The sequence below is a fragment of the Ranitomeya variabilis genome, chromosome 4 (genome assembly GCF_051348905.1).
Source record: "Ranitomeya variabilis isolate aRanVar5 chromosome 4, aRanVar5.hap1, whole genome shotgun sequence".
NCBI classification, from domain to species: Eukaryota; Metazoa; Chordata; class Amphibia; order Anura; family Dendrobatidae; genus Ranitomeya; species Ranitomeya variabilis.
In genome coordinates this window covers 769,696,567-769,718,341 of record NC_135235.1, presented here as the reverse complement: position 1 = coordinate 769,718,341, position 21,775 = coordinate 769,696,567, and the positions used below count along the sequence as shown (strand labels likewise).

The window sequence follows — 21,775 nt, the reverse complement described above, 5'->3', positions numbered from 1 at the left end:
CCATATGCAGAAGCCCTAATATGACTAATGACAGAAAACCAGAAGAGGCGAAATCCCCATAAAGTGATTCCATTTTATAAATTAATTTACTGAGGGTTATAATCTATACATATGTGGTCAAAATTGTAGGTACCCCTCGTTTAATGACAGAAAAACCCACAATGGTCACAGAAATAACTTGGATCTGACAAAAGTAATAAGAAATAAGAGATCTCTGAAAATGAACAAATGAAAGTCACACATTGCTTTTCAACCAAGCTTCCACAGAATTAAAAATAAAACTCATGAAATCGGCCTGGACAGAAATGATGATACCCCTGAAAATAATGTGGCAAAGGGACATGTTAAATCGTGGTGTGTCCACTAACTAGCATCACAGGTGTCTACAATCTTGGAATCAGTGAGTGGCCGGTATATAGGGCTACAGATACTCACTGTGCTGTTTGGTGACATGGTGGTATCACACTCAACATGGACCAGAGGAAGCGAAGGAAAGAGTTGTCTCAGGAGATTAGAAAGAAAATTATAGACAAACATGTTAAAGGTAAAAGTTATAAGACCATCTCCAAGCAGCTTGATGTTCCTGTGACTACAGTTGCACATATTATTCAGAAATGTAAGATCCATGGGACTGTAGCCATCCTCCCTGGACGTGGCCGCAAGAGGAAAGTTGATGATAAATCAAAGAGATGGATAAGAACCATTGTAATAAAAGAGCCCAGAAAAACTTCTAAACAGAATATAGGTGAACTTCTAGCTCAAGGAACATCAGTGTCAGATCGCACCATCCGTCGTTGTATGAGCCAAAGTGGAATTCATGGGAAACGATCAATGAGGACACCATTGTTGAAAACAATCATAAAAAAGCCAGACTGGAATTTACCAAACTACATGTTGACAAGCCACAAAGCTTCTGGGAGAATGTCCTATGGACAGATGAGACAAAAATGGAACTTTTTGGCAAGGCACATCAGCTCTATGTTCACAGATGGAAAAATTTAAATTAATCAAGAAAAGAACACTGTCCCTACTGTGAAACATGGAGGAGGCTCTGTTATGTTCTGGGGCTGCTTTGCTGCATCTGGCACAGGGTGTCTAGAATCTCTGCAGAGTACAATGAAATCTCAAGACTATCAAGGGATTCTTGAGAGGAATGTGCGGCTCAGTGTCAGAAAGCTGGATCTTGCAACAGGATAATGACCTCAAACCAGTGACGCTGCTATCATGAAGCGGCAGAGCATTCCTAAAGACAGGGGGCGGCAGAGCGGCAGCTAGAACACGTGGTGCACTGGTGCCGACTCTCCCTGCAATCCCTCGGAGTCTCTGACACTTGCCGACAGTGCAGTCAGACAGCGACTGTGTCACACACACAAACAAGCTAATAATGTGCAGCGTGCCTGGCAGGGGACTCACTGCTACCACCCGGTCTCCTGAGTCCTGACCTGCTGGCTGCTGTGCTGGGACTTGGAGCAGTAAGTAAAGACTGTAAAGTAACTATAAAAACATCTTTAGCCACCCGCCCCATCCCCCACATGCTGCTGCTGAGCACAGCTCTGTCACTCAGGGCGGCCGGCAGCAGTAAGTAAAGACTGTAAAGTAACTATAAAAACATCATTCGCCCCCCCATCCCCCACTGTTGCTCCTCATCCCCCCACATGCTGCTGCTGAGCACAGCTCTGTCACTCACGGTCCACAGCCTCCCTCCATCAGATTATCAGACTCAGAAGTAGATAAGCTATGCTATGTGAACCAGCGGGGCTGTGTGTGGGGGTCTATATATATGTAGGCCGAAGGAATGGGATAGATAGACATGGGATAGTCGAGATAGAAGGAATGAGACAGATATATCTATTCATATCTATCTATAGATATATCTATGCTATGGATAGATGTAGATAGATATCTATGTATCTATCCATATATATCTAACTATCCATATATCTATCTACATCTGTCCATAGATATATCTATAGATAGCTATATGAATAGATATATCTATCTCATTCCTTCTATCTATCTATCTCATTTCTATCTATCTCATTCCTTCTATCTATCTCATTTCTTCTATCTATCTATCTCATTCCTTCTATCTCATTCCTTCTATCTATCATTCCTTCTATCTATCTCATTCCTTCTATCTATCTATCTATCTATCTATCTCATTCCTTCTATCTATCTATCTCATTCCTTCTATCTATCTATCTATCTATCTATCTCATTCCTTCTATCTATCTCATTCCTTCTATCTATCTATCTCATTCCTTCTATCTATATATTTATCTAATTCCTTCCTTCTATCTATCTATCTATCCCATTCCTTCTATCTATCTCATTCCTTCTATCTCATTCCTTCTATCTATCCCATTCCTTCTATCTATCTATCTCATTCCTTCTATCTCATTCCTTCTATCTATCTCATTCCTTCTATCTATATACTTATCTCATTCCTTCCATCTATCTATATCTATGTATCTATCTATCTATCCCATTCCTTATATCTATCTCATTCCTTCTACCTATATATTTATCTCATTCCTTCCATCTATCTATCTATGTATCCTATTCCTTCTATCTATCTCATTCCTTCTATCTATCTATGTATCTATCTATCAAATTCCTTTTATCTCATTCCTTCTATCTATATACTTATCTCATTCCTTCCATCTATCTATCTATGTATCCCATTCCTTCTATCTATCTCATTCCTTCTATCTATATACTTATCTCATTCCTTCTATCTATCTATAAATCAATCTATCTATCTATCCCATTCCTTCTATCTATCTATCTCATTCCTTCTATCTATATATTTATCTAATTCCTTCCACCTATCTATCTATCCATCCCATTCCTTCTATCTATCTCATTCCTTCCATCTATCTATTTTCTATCTATATTTATATCTATCTATTATCTATCATCTATCTATCTGTCTATTTGTGTGTGTAATGGAGTGCGGGTTGGACAAATGTAAAAGAGGAGGTTGGACAAGAAATGACATAACAAATCTTTTTTGTTCAACAATACATCTTTATTTAGCTTTCAAAAACGCATAAAAAACATCAAAATACGCTTTAAAAGCGCGCCAAAAAATGCATCAAAACGCACCTGCGTTTTCTGCCAAGAGATGCAGAATCAGTGCCTACAAAATACTTAAATCATCTTATCAAAAAAACTGGAGACCTCAATTAAAAATAGCAGACAGATCTTTATTATACACAATAAATATTCAAAAAACACAAAAATTATAAGGTAGTAAATTTAGGCCATGTGCACACGTTCAGGTTTTTTCGCGCTAAAAACGCTGTAAAACTCATTAATAACGCATGCATTATGCATTCTATCATTTAGAATGCATTCTGCATGTTTTGTGCACATGGATGCGTTTTTTTCCACGAAAAAAATGCATCGCGGTAAAAAAATGAGCATGTTCATTAATTTTGCGGATTTTCTGCGTTTTTCCCAACGCGTTAGGCGAGTCAAGAGTAAACCAGATTTATTTGTACTGATTTGCGCCGTTTTCCAGTTCGCCTCAGGCAGCAGAAAGGCTAGGTTCACCCCTGCCTCAAACACACAGTTAAAAGCACCCAAGAATGGCTAAGAGGAAAACATTGGACTATTCTGAAGTGGCCCTGACATAAATCCTACTGATCATCTTTGGAAAGAGCTGAAACATGGCGTCTGGAAAAGGCAACCTCCAAACACGAGACAACTGGAGCAGTTTGCTCTTGAGGAGCGGCCAAAATACCTGTTGAGAGGTGCAGAAGTCTCACTGACAGTTACAGGAATCATTTGATTGCAGTGATTGCCTCAAAAGGTTGTGCAACAAAATAATAACCCTTTCACGCCAGAGCCTGTTTTTGTCAATTTATTCAGCTCTGACCAGTGTCACTTTATGAGGTCATAACTCTAACGCATCAATGAATCACTGAGAATGTTTCTTGTGAATGAATCTTGTGACATATTGTACTTTATGACAGTGTTAACATTTTTCAGATATGACTTGCAATTATTTGTTTAAAAAAATGGAAATTTGGCTTAAATTTAGAAAATTTCACAATTTTTAAAATTTAAATTGTTATGACCTTAAATCAGACAGTCATATCGCAAAAAATAGTTAATATATTTCCCACATGTCTACCTTACATCAGCACAATTTTGGAATTTTGTTTTGTATGTAAGTTATAAGTGTTAAAAGTTGACCAGCGATTTCTCATTTTTACAACAAAACAATTTTTTTTAACCCCTTCACCCCCAAGGGTGGTTTGCACGTTAATGACCGGGCCAAATTTTTACAATTCTGACCACTGTCACTGTCACTGTTTATGAGGTTATAACTCTGGAACGCTTCAACGGATCTTGGCGATTCTGACATTGTTTTCTCGTGACATATTGTACTTCATGATAGTGGTAAAATTTCTTCGATATAACTTGCGTTTATTTGTGAAAAAAACAAATATTTGGCGAAAATTTCGCAATTTTCCAACTTTGAATTTTTATGCCCTTAAATCACAGACATATGTCACACAAAATACTTAATAAGTAACATTTCCCACATGTCTACTTTACATCAGCACAATTTTGGAACCAAAATTTTTTTGTGTGACGGAGTTATAAGGGTTAAAAGTTGACCAGCAATTTCTCATTTTTACAACACCATTTTTTTTTAGGGACCACATCTCATTTGGAGTCATTTTGAGGGGTCTATATGATAGAAAATACCCAAGTGTGACACCATTCTAAAAACTGCACCCCTCAACGTACTCAAAACCACTTTCAAGAAGTTTATTAACCCTTCAGGTGTTTCACAGGAATTTTTGGAATGTTTAAATAAAAATGAACATTTAACTTTTTTTCACACAAAATTTATTTCAGCTCCAATTTGTTTTATTTTACCAAGGGTAACAGGAGAAAATAGACCCCAAAAGTTGTTGTACAATTTGTCCTGAGTATGCTGATACCCCATATGTGGGGGTAAACCACTGTTTGGGCGCATGGCAGAGCTTGGAAGGAAAGGAGCGCCATTTGACTTTTCAATGCAAAATTGACTGGAATTGAGATGGGACGCCATGTTGCATTTGGAGAGCCCCTGATGTGCCTAAACATTGAAACCCCCCACAAGTGACACCATTTTGGAAAGTAGACCCCCTAAGGAACTTATCTAGATGTGTGGTGAGCACTTTGACCCAACAAGTGCTTCACAGAAGTTTATAATGCAGAGCCGTAAAAATAAAAAATCATATTTTTTCACAAAAATGATCTTTTCGCCCCCAATTTTTTATTTTCCCAAGGGTAAGAGAAGAAATTGTACCCCAAAAATTGTTGTGCAATTTGTCCTGAGTACGCTGATACCCCATATGTGGGTGTAAACCATTGTTTGGGCATAGGGCAGAGCTCGGAAGGGAAGGAGTGCCATTTGACTTTTCAATGCAAAATTGACTGGAATTGAGATGGGACGCCATGTTGCGTTTGGAGAGCCCCTGATGTGCCTAAACATTGAAACCCCCACAAGTGACACCATTTTGGAAAGTAGACCCCTTAAGGAACTTATCTAGATGTGTGTTGAGCACTTTGACCCAACAAGTGCTTCACAGAAGTTTATAATGCAGAGCCGTAAAAATAAAAAATCATATTTTTTCACAAAAATGATATTTTCGCACCCATTTTTTTATTTCCCCAAGGGTAAGAGAAGAAATTAGACCACAAAGGTTGTTGTGCAATTTGTCCTGAGTACGACGATACCCCATATGTGGGGGTAAACCACTGTTTGGGCGCATAGCAGAGCTCGGAAGGGAAGGAGCGCTATTTTACTTTTCAATGCAAAATTGACTGGAATTAAGATGGGATGCCATGTTGCGTTTGGAGAGCCCCTGATGTGCCTAAACATTAAAAACCCCCACAAGTGACACCATTTTGGAAAGTAGACCCCCCAAGGAACTTGTATAGATGTGTTGTGAGAACTTTGAACCCCCAAGTGTTTCACTACAGTTTATAACGCAGAGCCGTGAAAATAAAAATTCTTTTTTTTTCACAAAAATGATTTTTTAGCCCCCAGTTTTGTATTTTTACAAGGGTATCAGGATAAATTGGACCCCAAAAGTTGTTGTCCAATTTGTCCTGAGTACGCTGATACCCCATATGTGGGGGGGAACCACTGTTTGGGCGCATGACAGAGCTCGGAAGGGAAAGAGCGCCATTTGGAATGCAGACTTAAATGGATTGGTCTGCAGGCGTCACGTTGCATTTTCAGAGCCCCTGATGTACCCAAACAGTACAAACCCCCCACAAGTGACCCCATATTGGAAACTAGACCCCCCAAGGAACTTATCTAGATGTGTTGTGAGAACTTTGAACCCCCAAGTGTTTCACTACAGTTTACAACGCAGAGCCGTGAAAATAATTTTTTTCCCACAAAACTTATTTTTTGGCCCACAGTTTTGTATTTTCCCAAGCGTAGCAAGAGAAATTGGACCACAAAAGATGATGTACAATTTGTTCTGAGTACGCTGATACCCCATATGTTGGGGTAAACCACTGTTTGGGCACACGGGAGAGCTCTGAAGGGAAGGAGCGCTGTTTTCCTTTTTCAACGCAGAATTGGCTGGAATTCAGATCGGATGCCATGTCCCGTTTGGAGAGCCCCTGATGTGCCTAAACAGTGGAAACCCCCCAATTATAACTGATACCCTAATCCAAACACACCCCTTACCCTAATCCCAACAGTAACCCTAACCACACCTCTAACCCAGACACACCCAACCCTATTCCCAACGGTAAATGTAATCCAAACCCTAACCCTATCTTTAGCCCCAACCCTAACTGTAGCCCCAACCCTAGCCCTAACCCTAGCCCTATCACTAGCCCTAACACTAGCCCTAACACTAGCCCTAACACTAGCCCTAACCCTAGCCCTAACCCTAGCCCTAACCCTAGCCCCAACCCTAACCCTAACCCTAGCCCTAACCCTAGCCCCAACCCTAGCCCTAACCCTAGCCCTAACCGTAACCCTAACCCTAGCCCTAACGGGAAAATGGAAATAAATAATTTTTTTTATATTTTTTATTTTTCCCTAACTAAGGGGGTGATGAAGGGGGGTTTGATTTACTTTTATAGCGGGTTTTTTAGCGGATTTTTATGATTGGCAGCCGTCACACACTGAAAGACGCTTTTTATTGCAAAAAATATTTTTTGCGTTACCACATTTTGAGAGCTATAATTTTTCCATATTTGAGCCCACAGAGTCATGTGAGATCTTGTTTTTTGCGGGACGAGTTGACGTTTTTATTGGTAACATTTTCGGGCACGTGACATTTTTTGATCGCTTTTTATTCCGATTTTTGTGAGGCAGAGTGATCAAAAACCAGCTATTCATGAATTTCTTTTGGGGGAGGCGTTTATACCATTCCACGTTTGGTAAAATTGATAAAGCAGTTTCATTTGTTGGGTCAGTATGATTACAGCGATACCTCATTTATATCTTTTTTTTATGTTTTGGCGCTTTTATACGATAAAAACTATTTTATAGAAAAAATAATTATTTTGGTATTGCTTTATTCTCAGGACTATAACTTTTTTATTTTTTTGCTGATGATGCTGTATGGTGGCTTGTTTTTTGCGGGACAAGATGATGTTTTCAGCGGTACCATGGTTATTTATATCAGTCTTTTTGATCGCGTGTTATTCCACTTTTTGTTCGGCGGTATGATAATAAAGCGTTGTTTTTTGCCTCGTTTTTTTTTTTTTCTTACGGTGTTTACTGAAGGGGTTAACTAGTGGGGCAATTTTATAGGTTGAGTCGTTACGGACGCGGCGATACTAAATATGTGTACTTTTATTGTTTGTTTTTTTTATTTAGCTAAAGAAATGTATTTATGGGAATAATAAATATTTTTTTTTCTTTATTTAGGATTTTTTTTTTTTTTTTTTTTTACACATTTGGAGAATTTTTTTTTTAACTTTTTTACTTTGTCCCAGGGGGGACATTACAGATCGGTGATCTGACAGTGTGCACAGCACTCTGTCAGATCTGCGATCTGCTGTGCAGGGCTGCAGGCTTACCAGCGCCTGCTCTGAGCAGGCACTCGGTAAGCCTCCTCCCTCCCTGCAGGACCCGGATGCCGCGGCCATCTTGGATCCGGGACCTGCAGCGAGGAAGGAGCTAGGAGATCCTCAGAGCAACGCGATCACATCGCGTTGCTCCAGGGGTCTCAGGGAAGCCCGCAGGGAGCCCCCTCCCTGCGCGATGCTTCCCTATACCGCCGGCACACCGCGATCATGTTTGATCGCGGTGTGCCGGGGGTTAATGTGCCGGGGGCGGTCCGTGACCGCTCCTGGCACATAGTGCCGGATGTCAGCTGCGATATGCAGCTGACACCCGGCCGCGATCGGCCGTGCTCCTCCCGTGAGCGCGGCCGATCGCGTATGACATACTATCCCGTCGGTGGTCATACGGGCCCACCCCACCTCGACGGGATAGTACGTCTAATGTCAGAAAGGGGTTAAGGACCACATCACATTTGAAGTGAATTTGGTGGGCCAATATGACAGAAAATACCCCAAAGTGACACCATTCTAAAAACTGCACCCCTCGAGGTACATAAGAGCCACCTTCACAGAATGCACACTTAGTGCTGAAGAAGGTGGCTGTTTTACCTTAATAGGCCCAGGGGGTGACAGGTTCCCTTTAAGAACTTTTCTGTCAATTCTTCGATGATGGGTCTGATTTTGAATATTCTGTCATGTTCTGGGGCATTTCTGGGCAGGCACTAACTATTGTCATTAAAATGCCAAAATCTCATGAGCATTTCATAATGGGTCCTAGGAAGAACGGCAGGAAAGATAGGGGTGAACAGGGCGGTTGGACTAATAGGACCGAATGCTGTTTTTTTAGCAAGCTCCATAGTGAATGTAAGCCCTAAAATTGTTTTAATTTCTAGGACATTAGTTGGTGTCCATAAATTTAACCTAGCATAATAGGATGGTGGATTCTGGCTGATGAATTGAGACGCATACAAATTTGTTTGCAGGGTGTAACTGACATGGCCAAAATATTGGTGAGACATGTGAGAAAAGCCTAATTCTTTAGCCTAACCCTAACTTTAGAATAAATTCTAACCCTAACTTTAGTCTAAGAGTAACCCTAACTTTAGCCCCAACACTAACCCTAACTATACCACTAACCCTAAATTGCCTTATCTGTTTTTTTTTTTACTTTATAACAAGATCGCTGACTGACATACTGTTGCCAGCAGCACTTGTAACACTGTTTCTCCACTAATCTCTTACTGACAGGAGATCTGAGGAGAAACTGGGTTTTTATGAGGCAGATCGCCCGGGAAAGTTCGTTGCTACAACAAACTTTCCTAGTGATTTGTCTCATTGGCTCGTGTGACGCTGATTTCATCACGACATGAAACAATCAGGTCAGATGAGGTTGGGGGTCACAGTAAGTGTTGTGCGCCGGAAACCTCTGGTTATAAGGTACGTGGGGGTCCCGATGAGCACAAAACTGATGACCATAGACAAACATCGGCACAAAGCCCTGCTAGCGCTTACGTTTATCTACCGTTGGCGGTCACGAAGCGGTTAACTTAAGGGTACCATCATTTCTGTCCAGGCCTATTTCATGATTTTTATTTTTTTTATTCTGTGGAAGCATGGTTGAAAAGCAATGTGTGACTTTCATTTGTTCATTTTCATAGATTTTTGATTTATTATTACTTTTGTCAGATTCAAGATATTTCTGTGACCATTGTGGGTTTTTCTGTTATTAAACGAGGGGTACCAACAATTTAGACCACGTGTGTAGGAGGAATGAATATTTTGACTCCACAGCCACTTTCTGGAAATTAACACACAGTGGATGTTGGAGAGTGAAAATTACACATTTGTGATTTTATTACCCAGCACATAGTGCCCAGATTGTGCTTCAGGAGACACACACCACAAATTAAGTGGATTCTTCTCACTATAATATTGCTAAATACAGGAATACTAAATGTTGTTTGAGCACACTGCAAGACTCAGACGTGAGAGCAGATTTTGCTGGATTGGTTTATGGAAACACTTTTACTTTTCAACAGCCTTTGAGCCACTAATAGTGTGGGAACCTCTGTTTTTCCATTGACAGATGATGGACCTGAGGGGAGGCAGAATGAACAAACAGTTGAACACCACACACTACTGGTTAATCCAACAAGGTTTTCTATTAGACTGTGAACTGTCATTGTCTTGGTAAATAAAGTGTTTCACATAGCTTGCCATTTTTATGGACAGTTTAAGTAGAAATGTTCAAAAATATAAATCTCAAGGACATTTCATAAAAAAAATTGTTTATTATCTTCGCAGATGACTGTAACAGGAGATCAGAGGGACAGTTGACATCTTCAGTTTTTAAATCTGATGATCTTGAGATCGTACAAGATACAACTGAAGTGATTGCTGTTACTCCAGATATATCATCAACCATTCACAGCAAAGATCTATCATCTGATCCTATGAAACTGGTCCCATCCTCTGATTCATTACTGACTACTCATCAAAGTCACAAAAGAGGCATTAAAAAACAAACTGCTCCTAAAGCAAAGAAGTCACTTTCATGTTCAGAATGTGGGAAATGTTTTACATGGAAATCACATTTTGTTACACACCAAAGAACTCATACAGGGGAGAAGCCTTTTTCCTGTTCAGAATGTGGGAAATGTTTTAACCAGAAATCAGATTTGGTTCGTCACCATGTAACTCACACAGGGGAGAAGCCTTTTTCCTGTTCAGAATGTGGGAAATGTTTTAACCAGAAATCAGATTTGGTTACTCACCATAGAACTCACACAGGGGAGAAGCCTTTTTCCTGTTCGGAATGTAGGAAATGTTTTAACCATAAAGGGAATCTTGTTAGTCACCAGAGAACTCACACGGGGGAGAAGCCTTTTTCCTGTTCGGAATGTGGGAAATGCTTTAGCCATAAATGGCATCTTGTTAGTCACCAGAGAACTCACACAGGGGAGAAGCCTTTTTCATGTTCAGAATGTGGGAAATGTTTTGCTCGTAAATCACATTTTGTTAAGCACCAGAGAGCACACACAGGGGAGAAGCCTTTTACATTTTCTTAATGTGGGAAATATTTTACTTGGAAATGAACTGTTAATAAACATCAGAGACATCACACAGGGTAGAAGCCTTTTTTCTGTTCATAATGTTGGAATAGTTTTAACCAAAATTGAATATTCTTAAATGGGATCTCTCTCGTCATTCCTTGTGTTTGCAGACAAAAGGATAAAAATGAACTTTACTAATTCCAAGTGTCAAACTATACCCATAATTCACCCCCTGAAGGTTAGTCAGTAGGTGACTAATAGAAAAAACATGTACCCCACAGTTCAGTATATAGGGTGATGAGACATATACACACTCACTCTCCAAGCCTCTCATTTCTACGGGTTTCATCGTCCTCACCAAAGGCGACTCATCAGGAGACTATTTAATATTGACCTATACTCAAGCAAGAATATACAAAAAAAATCTAAAATCATGTATCATGTTGTCCGAAACAGTCAGAAAACCAGCCACATATTGGCAGATCCCAGACCTCAAACTACTGTATATAGTTCGTAAGTTTATAACCCACTCCAATGTCAGGAATAGATAGTATGTGACAATACAGTATAATTCTTGTGTTTTTCTCCTATAGGGACTGCCCTACTTTGGTATTGTAACAGCTGTTAATTAGTAGTGCAGACAAACTGTCCTAGACTAAACTCCGTTTTCAGACGGCCCAATATGTACCACTCAGGGAAAACTTACCTGCTCCAAAGATCAATAGCAGCTTCTAACTAATGGCCATGCTGCGGTCTGTCAAGGAATGAGTGCAATATCATTATAAAGACTAGGGATGTGTGCAATCACAATGTCTGGAAGATCTGTGCCATTATTTAGTGTGAATATGGAGATTATCTCTGAGTTAAGTGTTCCCTGAGCGGTATATACTGTATTTTCACATACTATCTATTCCTGACACTGGAGTGGCACATACGGAACCTGAAAACTCATCTCTTCAGGAAAGCCTACAGCCTGCACTGACCCCGCTGCCTCCTCATCACCACCGGAGCTACCGCCTCACCAACACCAGAGCTCCTGCAACCCCCAACCTATTGTCTCCTTCCCCACCATCCTGTAGAATGTAAGCCCGCAAAGGCAGGGTCCTCGCCCCTCTGTATCAGTCTGTCATTGTAAGTTTGTCTACTGTAAGTGATATCTGTAACTTGTATGTAACCCCTTCTCATGTACAGCACCATGGAATCAATGGTGCTTTATAAATAAATAATAATAATAATAATAAAATAATAATAACATAAAATTACAAAGTATATAGTTTGAGGTCTGGGGTCTGCCAATATGTGACTAGTTTTCTGACTGTTTCAGTTAACATGATACATGATTTTAGGGTTTTCTTAGTCTAGTCCCTCTTGAATATACACTGCTCAAAAAAATAAAGGGAACACTTAAACAGAATATAACTCCAAGAAAATCAAAGTTCTTTGAAATTGAAATCAAACTGTCCACTTGCGAAGCAACACTGTTTGACAATCAATTTCACATGCTGTTGTGCAAATGGAATAGACAACAGATGGAAAATATTGGCAATTATCAAGACACACTCAATAAAGGAGTAAAGCAGTGGTTCTGCAGGTGGGGACCACAGACCACATCTCGGTACCAATGCTTTCTGGCTGATGTTTTGGTCACTTTTGAATGTTGGTTGTGCTTTCATATTCGTGGTAGCATGAAACGGACTCTACAACCCACACAAGTGGCTCAGGTAGTGCAGCTCATCCAGGATGGCACATCAATACGACCTGTGGCAAGAAGGTTTGCTGTGTTTATTTCAGCATAGTGTCCAGAGGCTGGAGGCACTACCTACCAGGAGACAAGCCAGTACACCAGGAGACGTGGATGGGGCCGCAGAAGGGCAACGACCCAGCAGCAGGACTGCTACCTCTGCCTTTGTGCATGGGGGAACAGGAGGAGCACTGCCAGAGCCCTGCAAAATGACCTCCAGCAGACCACAAATGTGCATGAGTCTGCACAAACAGTAGGAAACCGACTCCATGAGGATGGTCTGAGTGCCCGACGTCCATAGATGGGGGTTGTGCGCACAGCCCAACACTGTGCAGGATGCTTGGCATTTGCCACAGAACACCAGGATTGGCAAATTTACCAATGGCGCCCTGTTCTGTAAACAGATGAAAACAGGTTCACACTGAGCACATGTGACAGAGTCTGGAGATGCCATAGAGAGGGATCTGTTCACAGCCCTCTATGTGCTCGCCAGAGGTAGCCTGACTGCCATTAGGTACCGAGAGATCCTCAAACTCCTTGTGAGACCATATGCTGATGCAGTTGGCCCTGGGTTCCTCCAATTGCAGCGCAATGCCAAACCCCATGTGGCTGGAGGGTGTCAGCAGTTCCTGCAAGATGAAGGCATTGAAGCTATAGACTGGCCCACCCACTCTCCTGACCTGAATCCGATTGAGCACATCTGGGACATCATGTATCGCACCATGCACCAATGTCACGTTGCACCACAGACTGTCCAGGAGTTGGATGCTTTAGTCCAGGTCTGGGAGGATATACCTTAGGAGACCATCCGCTGTCTCATCAGGAGCATGCCCAGGCATTGCAGGGAGGTCATACAGGCACGTGGAGGCCACACACTACTGAGCATCATTTCCTTGTCTTAAGGCATTTCCACTGAAGTTGGATTAACCTGTAACTTCATTTTCGACTTTGATTTGTGCATCATTACAGCTCCCGAACCTCCATGGGATATTAGTTGATAATTTTTAGGTTTTATTGTTCTCAACACATTCCACTATGTAATGAATAAAGATTTACAACTGGAATATTTCATTCAGTGATATCTAGGATGTGGGGTTTTAGTGTTCCCTTTTTTTTTGAGCAGTGTAGTTCAATATTAGTCTCCTGATGAATGAATACAATGAATATTCATTTCTCTTAAGTAGCGGCACACATGACCGCTGGCAGCAGCAGGAAGCCAGTGGCTTACACTGCGCGCTCCTGAAGAGCAATGAATACTCACTGCTCTCTGTGCGCACAGTCCCGGCGAGTACTCCGGCAGCTGTGCTCTGCTTGTGACGTCATCTGCCATGTGCTGCTTACAATCATAAAACAGTTGCTGGCATCGGAGCAGGACGCTATAAGGGAGCTCCAGGTAGGTAAGTGTATTGTTTTTTTATGTTTTCTGATAGGGCCATGCATACCAGGATGGGGGCCAATTATAAGGATTGGGCCATGCATACCAGGATCGGGATGGGGCCAATCATACCAGAATAGGGATGGGGCCCTGCATACCAGGACGAGGTGGGGGGCCTGCATACCAGGATGAGATGGGGCCCTGCATACCGGGATAAGGATGGGGGCCATGCATACTATGACGAGATGGGGGCACTGCATACCAGGACCTGGATGGGGGCCAATCATACCAGAATAAGGATGGTGCCCTACATACTATGATGAGATGGGGACCCTGCATACCAGGATTAGGATGGGGCCATGCATACTAGTATAGGGATGAGGGCAATCATTCCTGCTAGGATAGGGATAAGTGATCCATGCATACCAGGATAGGGATGAGGGATCCATGCATACCAGGAGAGGGATGAGGGATCCATGCATACCAGGATAGGGATGAGGGATCCATGCATACCAGGATAGGGATGAGGGATCCATGCATACCAGGAGAGGGATGAGGGATTCATGCATACCAGGATAGGGATGAGGGATCCATGCATACCAGGAGAGGGATGAGGGATCCATGCATACCAGGGTAGGGATGAGGGGGCCATGTTGGGACAGGGCATGTGACAGAGCAGGAAGAGACACCAGGCTGATAAACAATCCAACAAGATTTATTGTAACAGGAAACTGGGACAACACAAATAAAAGTAATTCTGCAGTGTCCACAATGAGTCCACAGAAAGGGAGCAGATCTGGGGGTGCCACCTGGCAATCCAACGCTAGGAAAATAGAAATAGTCCTTGGGTGAATTCAATAGATCCAGCAGATGAGGGACACAACACAGTCCCACGTGGCAGCTTCTAACAATACACACGGTCCCAAGGATCTCGCCTCAGCAAAAGATTCCAGCCCTTCAAAAGTCACCACACAACAACAGTCTTTAGATTCAGTCCTTAAATCCAGTAGGGTGGTGAGTAGTGTTGAGCGATACCTTCCGATATCCAGAAGTATCGGATTGGATCGGCCGATATTCAAAAAATATCGGATATCGCCGATACCGATACCCGATACCAATGCAAGTCAATGGGACAAAAATATCGGAATTAAAATAAACCTTTTCTTTCCTTTTAGGTTCATTCTACATGAAGTAAAACAACTAAGAATAATGTAGGATGTATTGGGGGAGGTGGAGGAGACATTAAAGGCATAGAGGTTTAGGCCAATCAAATGGTATAGCAGGAATTATTTATTTTTTTAAGACGTTCGGAGTTACAAAGATATTGACTATGTTAAGATTTTTTATATTTTGTCAGATATTTGATTCACTACTTCCATGCTCTTCAACTTTTTTACTTCTCCAACACTTTCTTCTTCATCATCCTCAGCAGCAGCATTTTTTTCATCAACTTCTCCTTCACCTTATTCATCTTCTTCTTCACCTTCCTCCTAGTATTCTTTTTTTTTTTTACACTCTTCATATTCTTTTTATTCAACTATTATTCTTCTTCATATTCTACTTCTTCATATTCTTCTTCATCATATTCTTGTTTGTGACAGGCCTTCCTGTAGTTGTTATCTATAAAAGTTTGAAGATTACACCTTCCGTTCTGCCTGTCCCAAAAGATTTACAACAGGATTTGTCCGCGTTCAGTTTGGCCTGCAGCAGCAGGTTTTTTCCAGGGGCACCACGAGGAGGAATGGACTCACCCCCATACACTGCTTAGTCTTCTTCTGCTTATAATTTAGATAATGTATTTTGCTCTGATTTTTAGTCTTATGCTTAATGTTCTTCTGCTTTTTGTTCTGCAGCTTCTTGTTCTTCTGCTTCTCGGTCTTCAGGGTCGTCGTCTCCAGGGTCGTCGTCTCCGGGGTCGTCATCTTCTTCGGGGTGGTCTTCAGGGTCATCGTCTCCAGGGTCGTCGTCTCAGGGGTCGTCATCTCCGGGGTCGTCGTCATCTACGGGGTGGTCTTCAGGGTCGTCGTCTTTAGGGTCTTGAACTTCGAAATGTAGCAGACGGTACAAGAAGGCTGAGGAACTGCCGAGAACCAGCTGACGGTACTCGAACCCGGATGGGTAGCCGATGGTACAAGAGCCAATGGAACTACCAAGGACCAGCTGACGGTACTGGAACTCGGTTACTAAGCAGAAGGTACTGTGCCAGAAAGCACTACCAAGGATCACCAGACGTTGGTGGAACTCGGATACCCAGAAGGAGGCACCTAAGCCAAAGGCTCTGCCCGGAACCAGCTGATGGCACTGGAACCAGGGGGACCTATTCAAGCTTGTCTTGCTAAGAACCAGGTAATGGTGTTGGAACTCAGATAGGCAGCAGAAGGTCCACAGGAAAAAAAAATTGCTAGGCCGCGAGCCCGCCGTAGTTACCAAAAACCCACAGTCCTACAGGGGGAGCTTGTCCTATTGGCACTACGGAACCAGCCTTCATTACCAGTTCCTGCAGCCCACATAGGAAGCACCTAAACTGCAGGCACCATAGAGTCGGCTAACCCGACTGCAATACGACAGGACAACGTATTGGAGGCAAAGTGACCTTGACACTACCCGGAAACAGGTGGCGTGCTGGAACCGGGCTGGGCAGGAGGGAGTACCCATGCAAAAGACACTTCTGAGCAGCAACTGGTGGTATTGGAGCCCAGGGATTACATGAGAAACAGAGTGTAGGGTGAGGCCTAATTGGAGCAAGTTGAAAGGGAACCTTTAACCCCCCCAGGCGTTTGCAACTAAAAGAGCCATCTTGTGCAGCACTAATGCTGCACAAGGAAAAGGTGGCTCTTTTAAATTATGCTCCTTGCACACGCTGAAGTTAACACTTATAAAATGTGTCCCCTCATACTGTTAAACCGTCCCAGAGGCAAGAATTTCCTTCTTAATGAGACGCATCACAGCCGTGATTCATACCCCCTTGGCGCCGTGCGCAGACTCCTCAGCATTGTTTGAATCTGTCCCGGAGCCTGCGCTGTTATGTTATCCCTTGACCATGCGCAGTTAGCGCTGCCCATCTTCAGACACATTTGTTGTCAGGCTGGCTGCACCTGTGCGACTGCCCTGCCCGAGATCCTGCCCCGCAGTGTCTTCAGATTTATTCACACTGCAGGTCTGGGATTCCTGGGCATGCGGAGTGCATATCTTCGCGTCTCACTGATCTCCTTCCACCTTCTTCAGATTGTGCGGCGTCAGCTGATCCCTAATCGCATGCCATGGCCGTGACGTGGCACAGTCTGAAGAAGGCAGAAGGAGATGAGTGAGAGGCGAAGATATGCACTGTGCATGCCCAGGAATCCCAGCCCCGCAGTGTGAATAAATCAGAAGACACTGCGGGGCTGGGATTCCTGGGCATGCACAGTGCATATCTTTGCCTCTCACTCATCTCCTTCCACCTTCTTCAGACTGTGCCACGTCAGCTGATCCCTAATCGCATGCCACGGCCGTGACACGGCACAGTCTGAAGAAGGCGGAAGGAGATGAGTGAAAGGCCAAGATATGCACTGTGCATGCCCAGGAATCCCAGCCCCGCAGTGTAAATAAATCTGAAGACACTGCGGGGCTGGGATTCCTGGGCAGGCGCAGTCTCATTACGAAGGAAAGTCCCGCCTCCGGGACAGTTTCACGGTATGAGGGGACACATTTTATAAGTGTTAAGTTCAGCGTATGCAAGGAGCCTAACTAAAAGAGCCACCTTTTCCTTGTGCAACATTAGTGCTGCACAAGGTGGCTCTTTCAGATACAAACGCCTGGGAGGGGGGACGGGTTCCCTTTAATTTCTGTAGTAGCGTGAGTGTGGAGGTAGTAGGAGCAATTGCCGGATACACAGCTGGGGATCAGCTGACGTTACTGAAACCCAATAACACTGGGTCATGTGTTGACTGTGCAGACGGCACTTATGAGCAGCAACTGGCGGTGTTGTAGCCCAGGGTTTGCAGTTCAGGTGGTAGAAACATGAACAAACCAGGAGACCTGGATACTGTTGCCAACCAATTATTTAATCTGGAAGAGGAGTGGCAAATTCCTGCGAGATCCAAGCCTTGTTCATTTTCAGAAAAGTAAGTCGGTCAACGTTATCGGAGGATAGTCGCATGCGACAGTCTGTTAGTACACCACCTGCCTCACTAAAGATGCGTTCCAATAATACACTAGCAGCAGGGCAAGCCAGCACCTCAAATGCATACTGGCTAAGCTCTGGCCATGTATCCAGCTTAGAGACCCAAAACTTGAAGGGGGTAGAGCCATCTGGTAGTACACTGAGAGGGTAAGGGTACCGTCACACCGTGCAATTTTGATCGCTACGACGGCACGATTCGTGACATTGCAGCGTCGTATAATTATCGCTCCAGCGTCGTAGACTGCGGTCACACGTTGCAATCACGGCGCTGGAGCGATGCCGAAGTCCCTGGGTAACCAGGGTAAACATCGGGTTACTAAGCGCAGGGCCGCGCTTAGTAACCCGATGTTTACCGTGGTTACCAGCGTAAAAGTAAAAAAAAAAAAAACCGTACATACTCACCATCTGATGTCCGTCAGGTCCCTTGCCGTCTCCTTCCTGCTCTGACTGAGTGCCGCCGTACAGTGAGAGCACAGCACAGCAGTGACGTCACCGCTGTGATCTGCTCTCACTTTCCGGCCGGCAGACAGTCAGAGCGGGAAGCAGACGGCAAGGGACCTGACGGACATCAGATGGTGAGTATGTACGGTTTGTTTGTTTTTACTTTTACGCTGGTAACCACGGTAAACATCGGGTTACTAAGCACGGCCCTGCGCTTAGTTACCCGATGTTTACCCTGGTTACCAGCGAATGCATCGCTGGATCGCTGTCACACACAACGATCCAGCGATGACAGCGGGAGATCCAGCGACGAAAGAAAGTTTCAAACGATCTGCTACGACGTACGATTCTCAGCAGGGTCCCTGATCGCTGCTGCGTGTCAGACACTGCGAGATCGTAACGATATCGCTAGAACGTCACGAATCGTGCCGTCGTAGCGATCAAAATTGAACTGTGTGACGGTACCCTAAGACATGTAGTCTGTCACCATCTGATGGAAACGTTGCCTCCTGCAGACTGGAGCCGCCTGTGATGGTGTAGACATTTGAGGCGGGCACACAAAACTTTCCCACAGTTGGGCCATACTGGTCTTGCCTTGTGCTGCGGCACTGCTTCTGCTCCCTCTTTGTGCAGAGCTTCCTCCACTGCCTTGATGCACTGAGCTGCTTTGTAAAGCACTAGCAGCACTGCTCTCGATTGGACTGGAGAAGATGATGGACTCCACCAGTGTGTCTTGATACTCCCGTATTTTACGCTCCCGGTTCAACGGTGTTATGAGGCTTTGACAGTTGTCGCAGTAGCGAGGATCTAGGAGGGTGTCCACCCAATAATCAGCCATGTTGAGAATGTGGGCGATGTGGCGGTCGTTTCTCAGGCACTGCAGCATGAAATCAACCATGTGCTGCAGACTGCCAACTGGCCAAGAAACGCTGTCCCCTGCTTGAGGCGTCATCTCTGCCTGCTCTGCATCACCCCACCCTCGCTCTACATACTGACTACTAGAGCATTGTGTAACTCCCTCCTCTGGACAGATGTCTTCCTCCTCCATTGACTCCTCCTCATCCTCCTCACAAAGTGTCCCCTGCCTAGGCCTTTGTGAGGAACCACGTTGCGCAGGCTGTCCAGAAGCAGATGGCTTTTGGGACTCCTCATCCTCCACCTCTTCCACAACCTCCTCCCTTAAGGTACCTTCACACTACCCGACTTTACAACGATAACGATAGTGATCCGTGAAGTTACAGCGTCCTGGATAGCGATATTGTTGTGTTTGACACGCAGCAGCGATCAGGATCCTGCTGTGATATCGCTGGTCATTGCTGAAAGTTCAGAACTTTATTTGGTCGTCAGATCGGCGTGTATCGTCATTTTTGACAGCCAAAGCAACGATGCCAGCGATGTTTTACAATGGTAACCAGGGTAAACATCGGGTTACTAAGCGCAGGGCCACGCTTAGTAACCCGATGTTTACCCTGGTTACCACCGTAAATGTAAAAAAAAAAAAACAGTACATACTCACATTCTGGTGTCCGTCAGGTCCCTCGCCGTCTGCTTCCTGCACTGACTGAGTGCCGGCCGTAAAGTAAAAGCAGAGCACAGCGGTGACGTCACCGCTCTGCTGTTAGGGCCGGCGCTCACACAGTGCAGGGAAGCGGACACCGGAGGATGCAAATGTAAGTATGTACTGTTTGTTTTTTTACGTTTACGCTGGTAACCAGGGCAAACATCGGGTTACTAAGCGCGGCCCTGCGCTTAGCAACCCGATGTTTACCCTGGTTACCCAGAGACTTCGGCATCGTTGGTCGCTGGAGAGCTGTCTGTGTGACAGTTCTCCAGCGACCACACAGCGATGCTGCAGCGGTCGGCATCGTTGTCGATATCGCTGCAGCGTCGCTTAGTGTGAAGGTACCTTTAGTGCTTGCAGTGTTTTTTCAAGCAGGCAGATAAGGGGGATAGTCATGCTGACTAGTGCATCATCTGCACTCGCCATCCGCGTGGAATCATCAAAGGCACGCAAAACATGGCAAATGTCCATCATAGAGGCCCACTCAGTGGTGGTGAAGTGTGAACGGCGCGCAGTGCGACTTGTTTGCGCCTGATGCAGCTGGTACTCCATTACCACTGCCTGCTGCTCACACAACCGCTCCAACATATGTAACGTTGAATTCCACCTGAATAAATTTCATTCAACTTCACAATTGTGATCCACTTGTTGTTGATTCTTCACCAAAAATTTACATTTGGTATCTTTACGTTTGAAGCATGATATGTGGGAAAAGGTTGCCAAGTTCCAGGTGGCCGAATACTTTCGCAAGACATTATATACAGTATATGGAGCGCCCCCACACCGCCGCAGGGCCTAGGGGTGCCCGGCCCCGGGCCTCTGGGTCTCAGTCCTGGGGTTGTCACGGTGGCTAGACCCGGTCCGTGGCCCTGTCTGTCAGTGGGGGACGTCCGGTAGAATAAGTGGTGGTGTAGCGGTGCAGTTGTGGGGTGCAGGTCGCGGTAAATAACGAGGACACCAGGTTGCAGTCTCTTTACCTCTTTACTGGAGATCTCTCAGTCCTCAGTCCAGAATATGGTTCACCAGGCTGCGCAAGTCCGGCCAGTCCAATGGCACTTCCAGAGTTCACTTCACAGGTGGAAATCAGTGCCTTCCTTCTTAGCGCTATGTGTTGTAGTCCTTCCCCGCTGCGCTTACGGAAAGTACCCCACAACTGTTGTGTCTGTTTCTTAAGTTCCCTCACAACAACTCGATTAACTGATCTTCTGCTAATCCTCCGTCCCTCCCTGTTGTTACGGTTAGGACGGCACCCGTTTGACGGGTAGGCTCGGAGCTCTTCTGGGACCCTAGAGACGCCCCTCTCCACAAGTTGCCCCCCAAGACTTCATAGGTGATTAAGGTGAGACAGCCCGCCTGTGACTGACTGTCCTGCCGCTGTTTAGAGTATTGCTTGAAGCTG

The 21,775-nt window shown here is 44.2% G+C and overlaps 1 protein-coding gene across 1 annotated transcript in view; it reads left to right on the top strand.

Moving 5' to 3' along the window:
• The window catches only part of LOC143769387 (gastrula zinc finger protein XlCGF66.1-like), a 58,994-nt gene extending 47,827 nt beyond the window's left edge, over positions 1–11,167 (top strand). The window contains exon 7 of the mRNA XM_077257859.1: positions 10,348–11,167. Within this exon, the coding sequence (XP_077113974.1) occupies positions 10,348–11,111 (764 nt within the window). The 3' untranslated portion in view covers positions 11,112–11,167. The remainder of the gene's footprint in view (positions 1–10,347) is intronic.
• Positions 11,168–21,775: the final 10,608 nt, after the last annotated feature.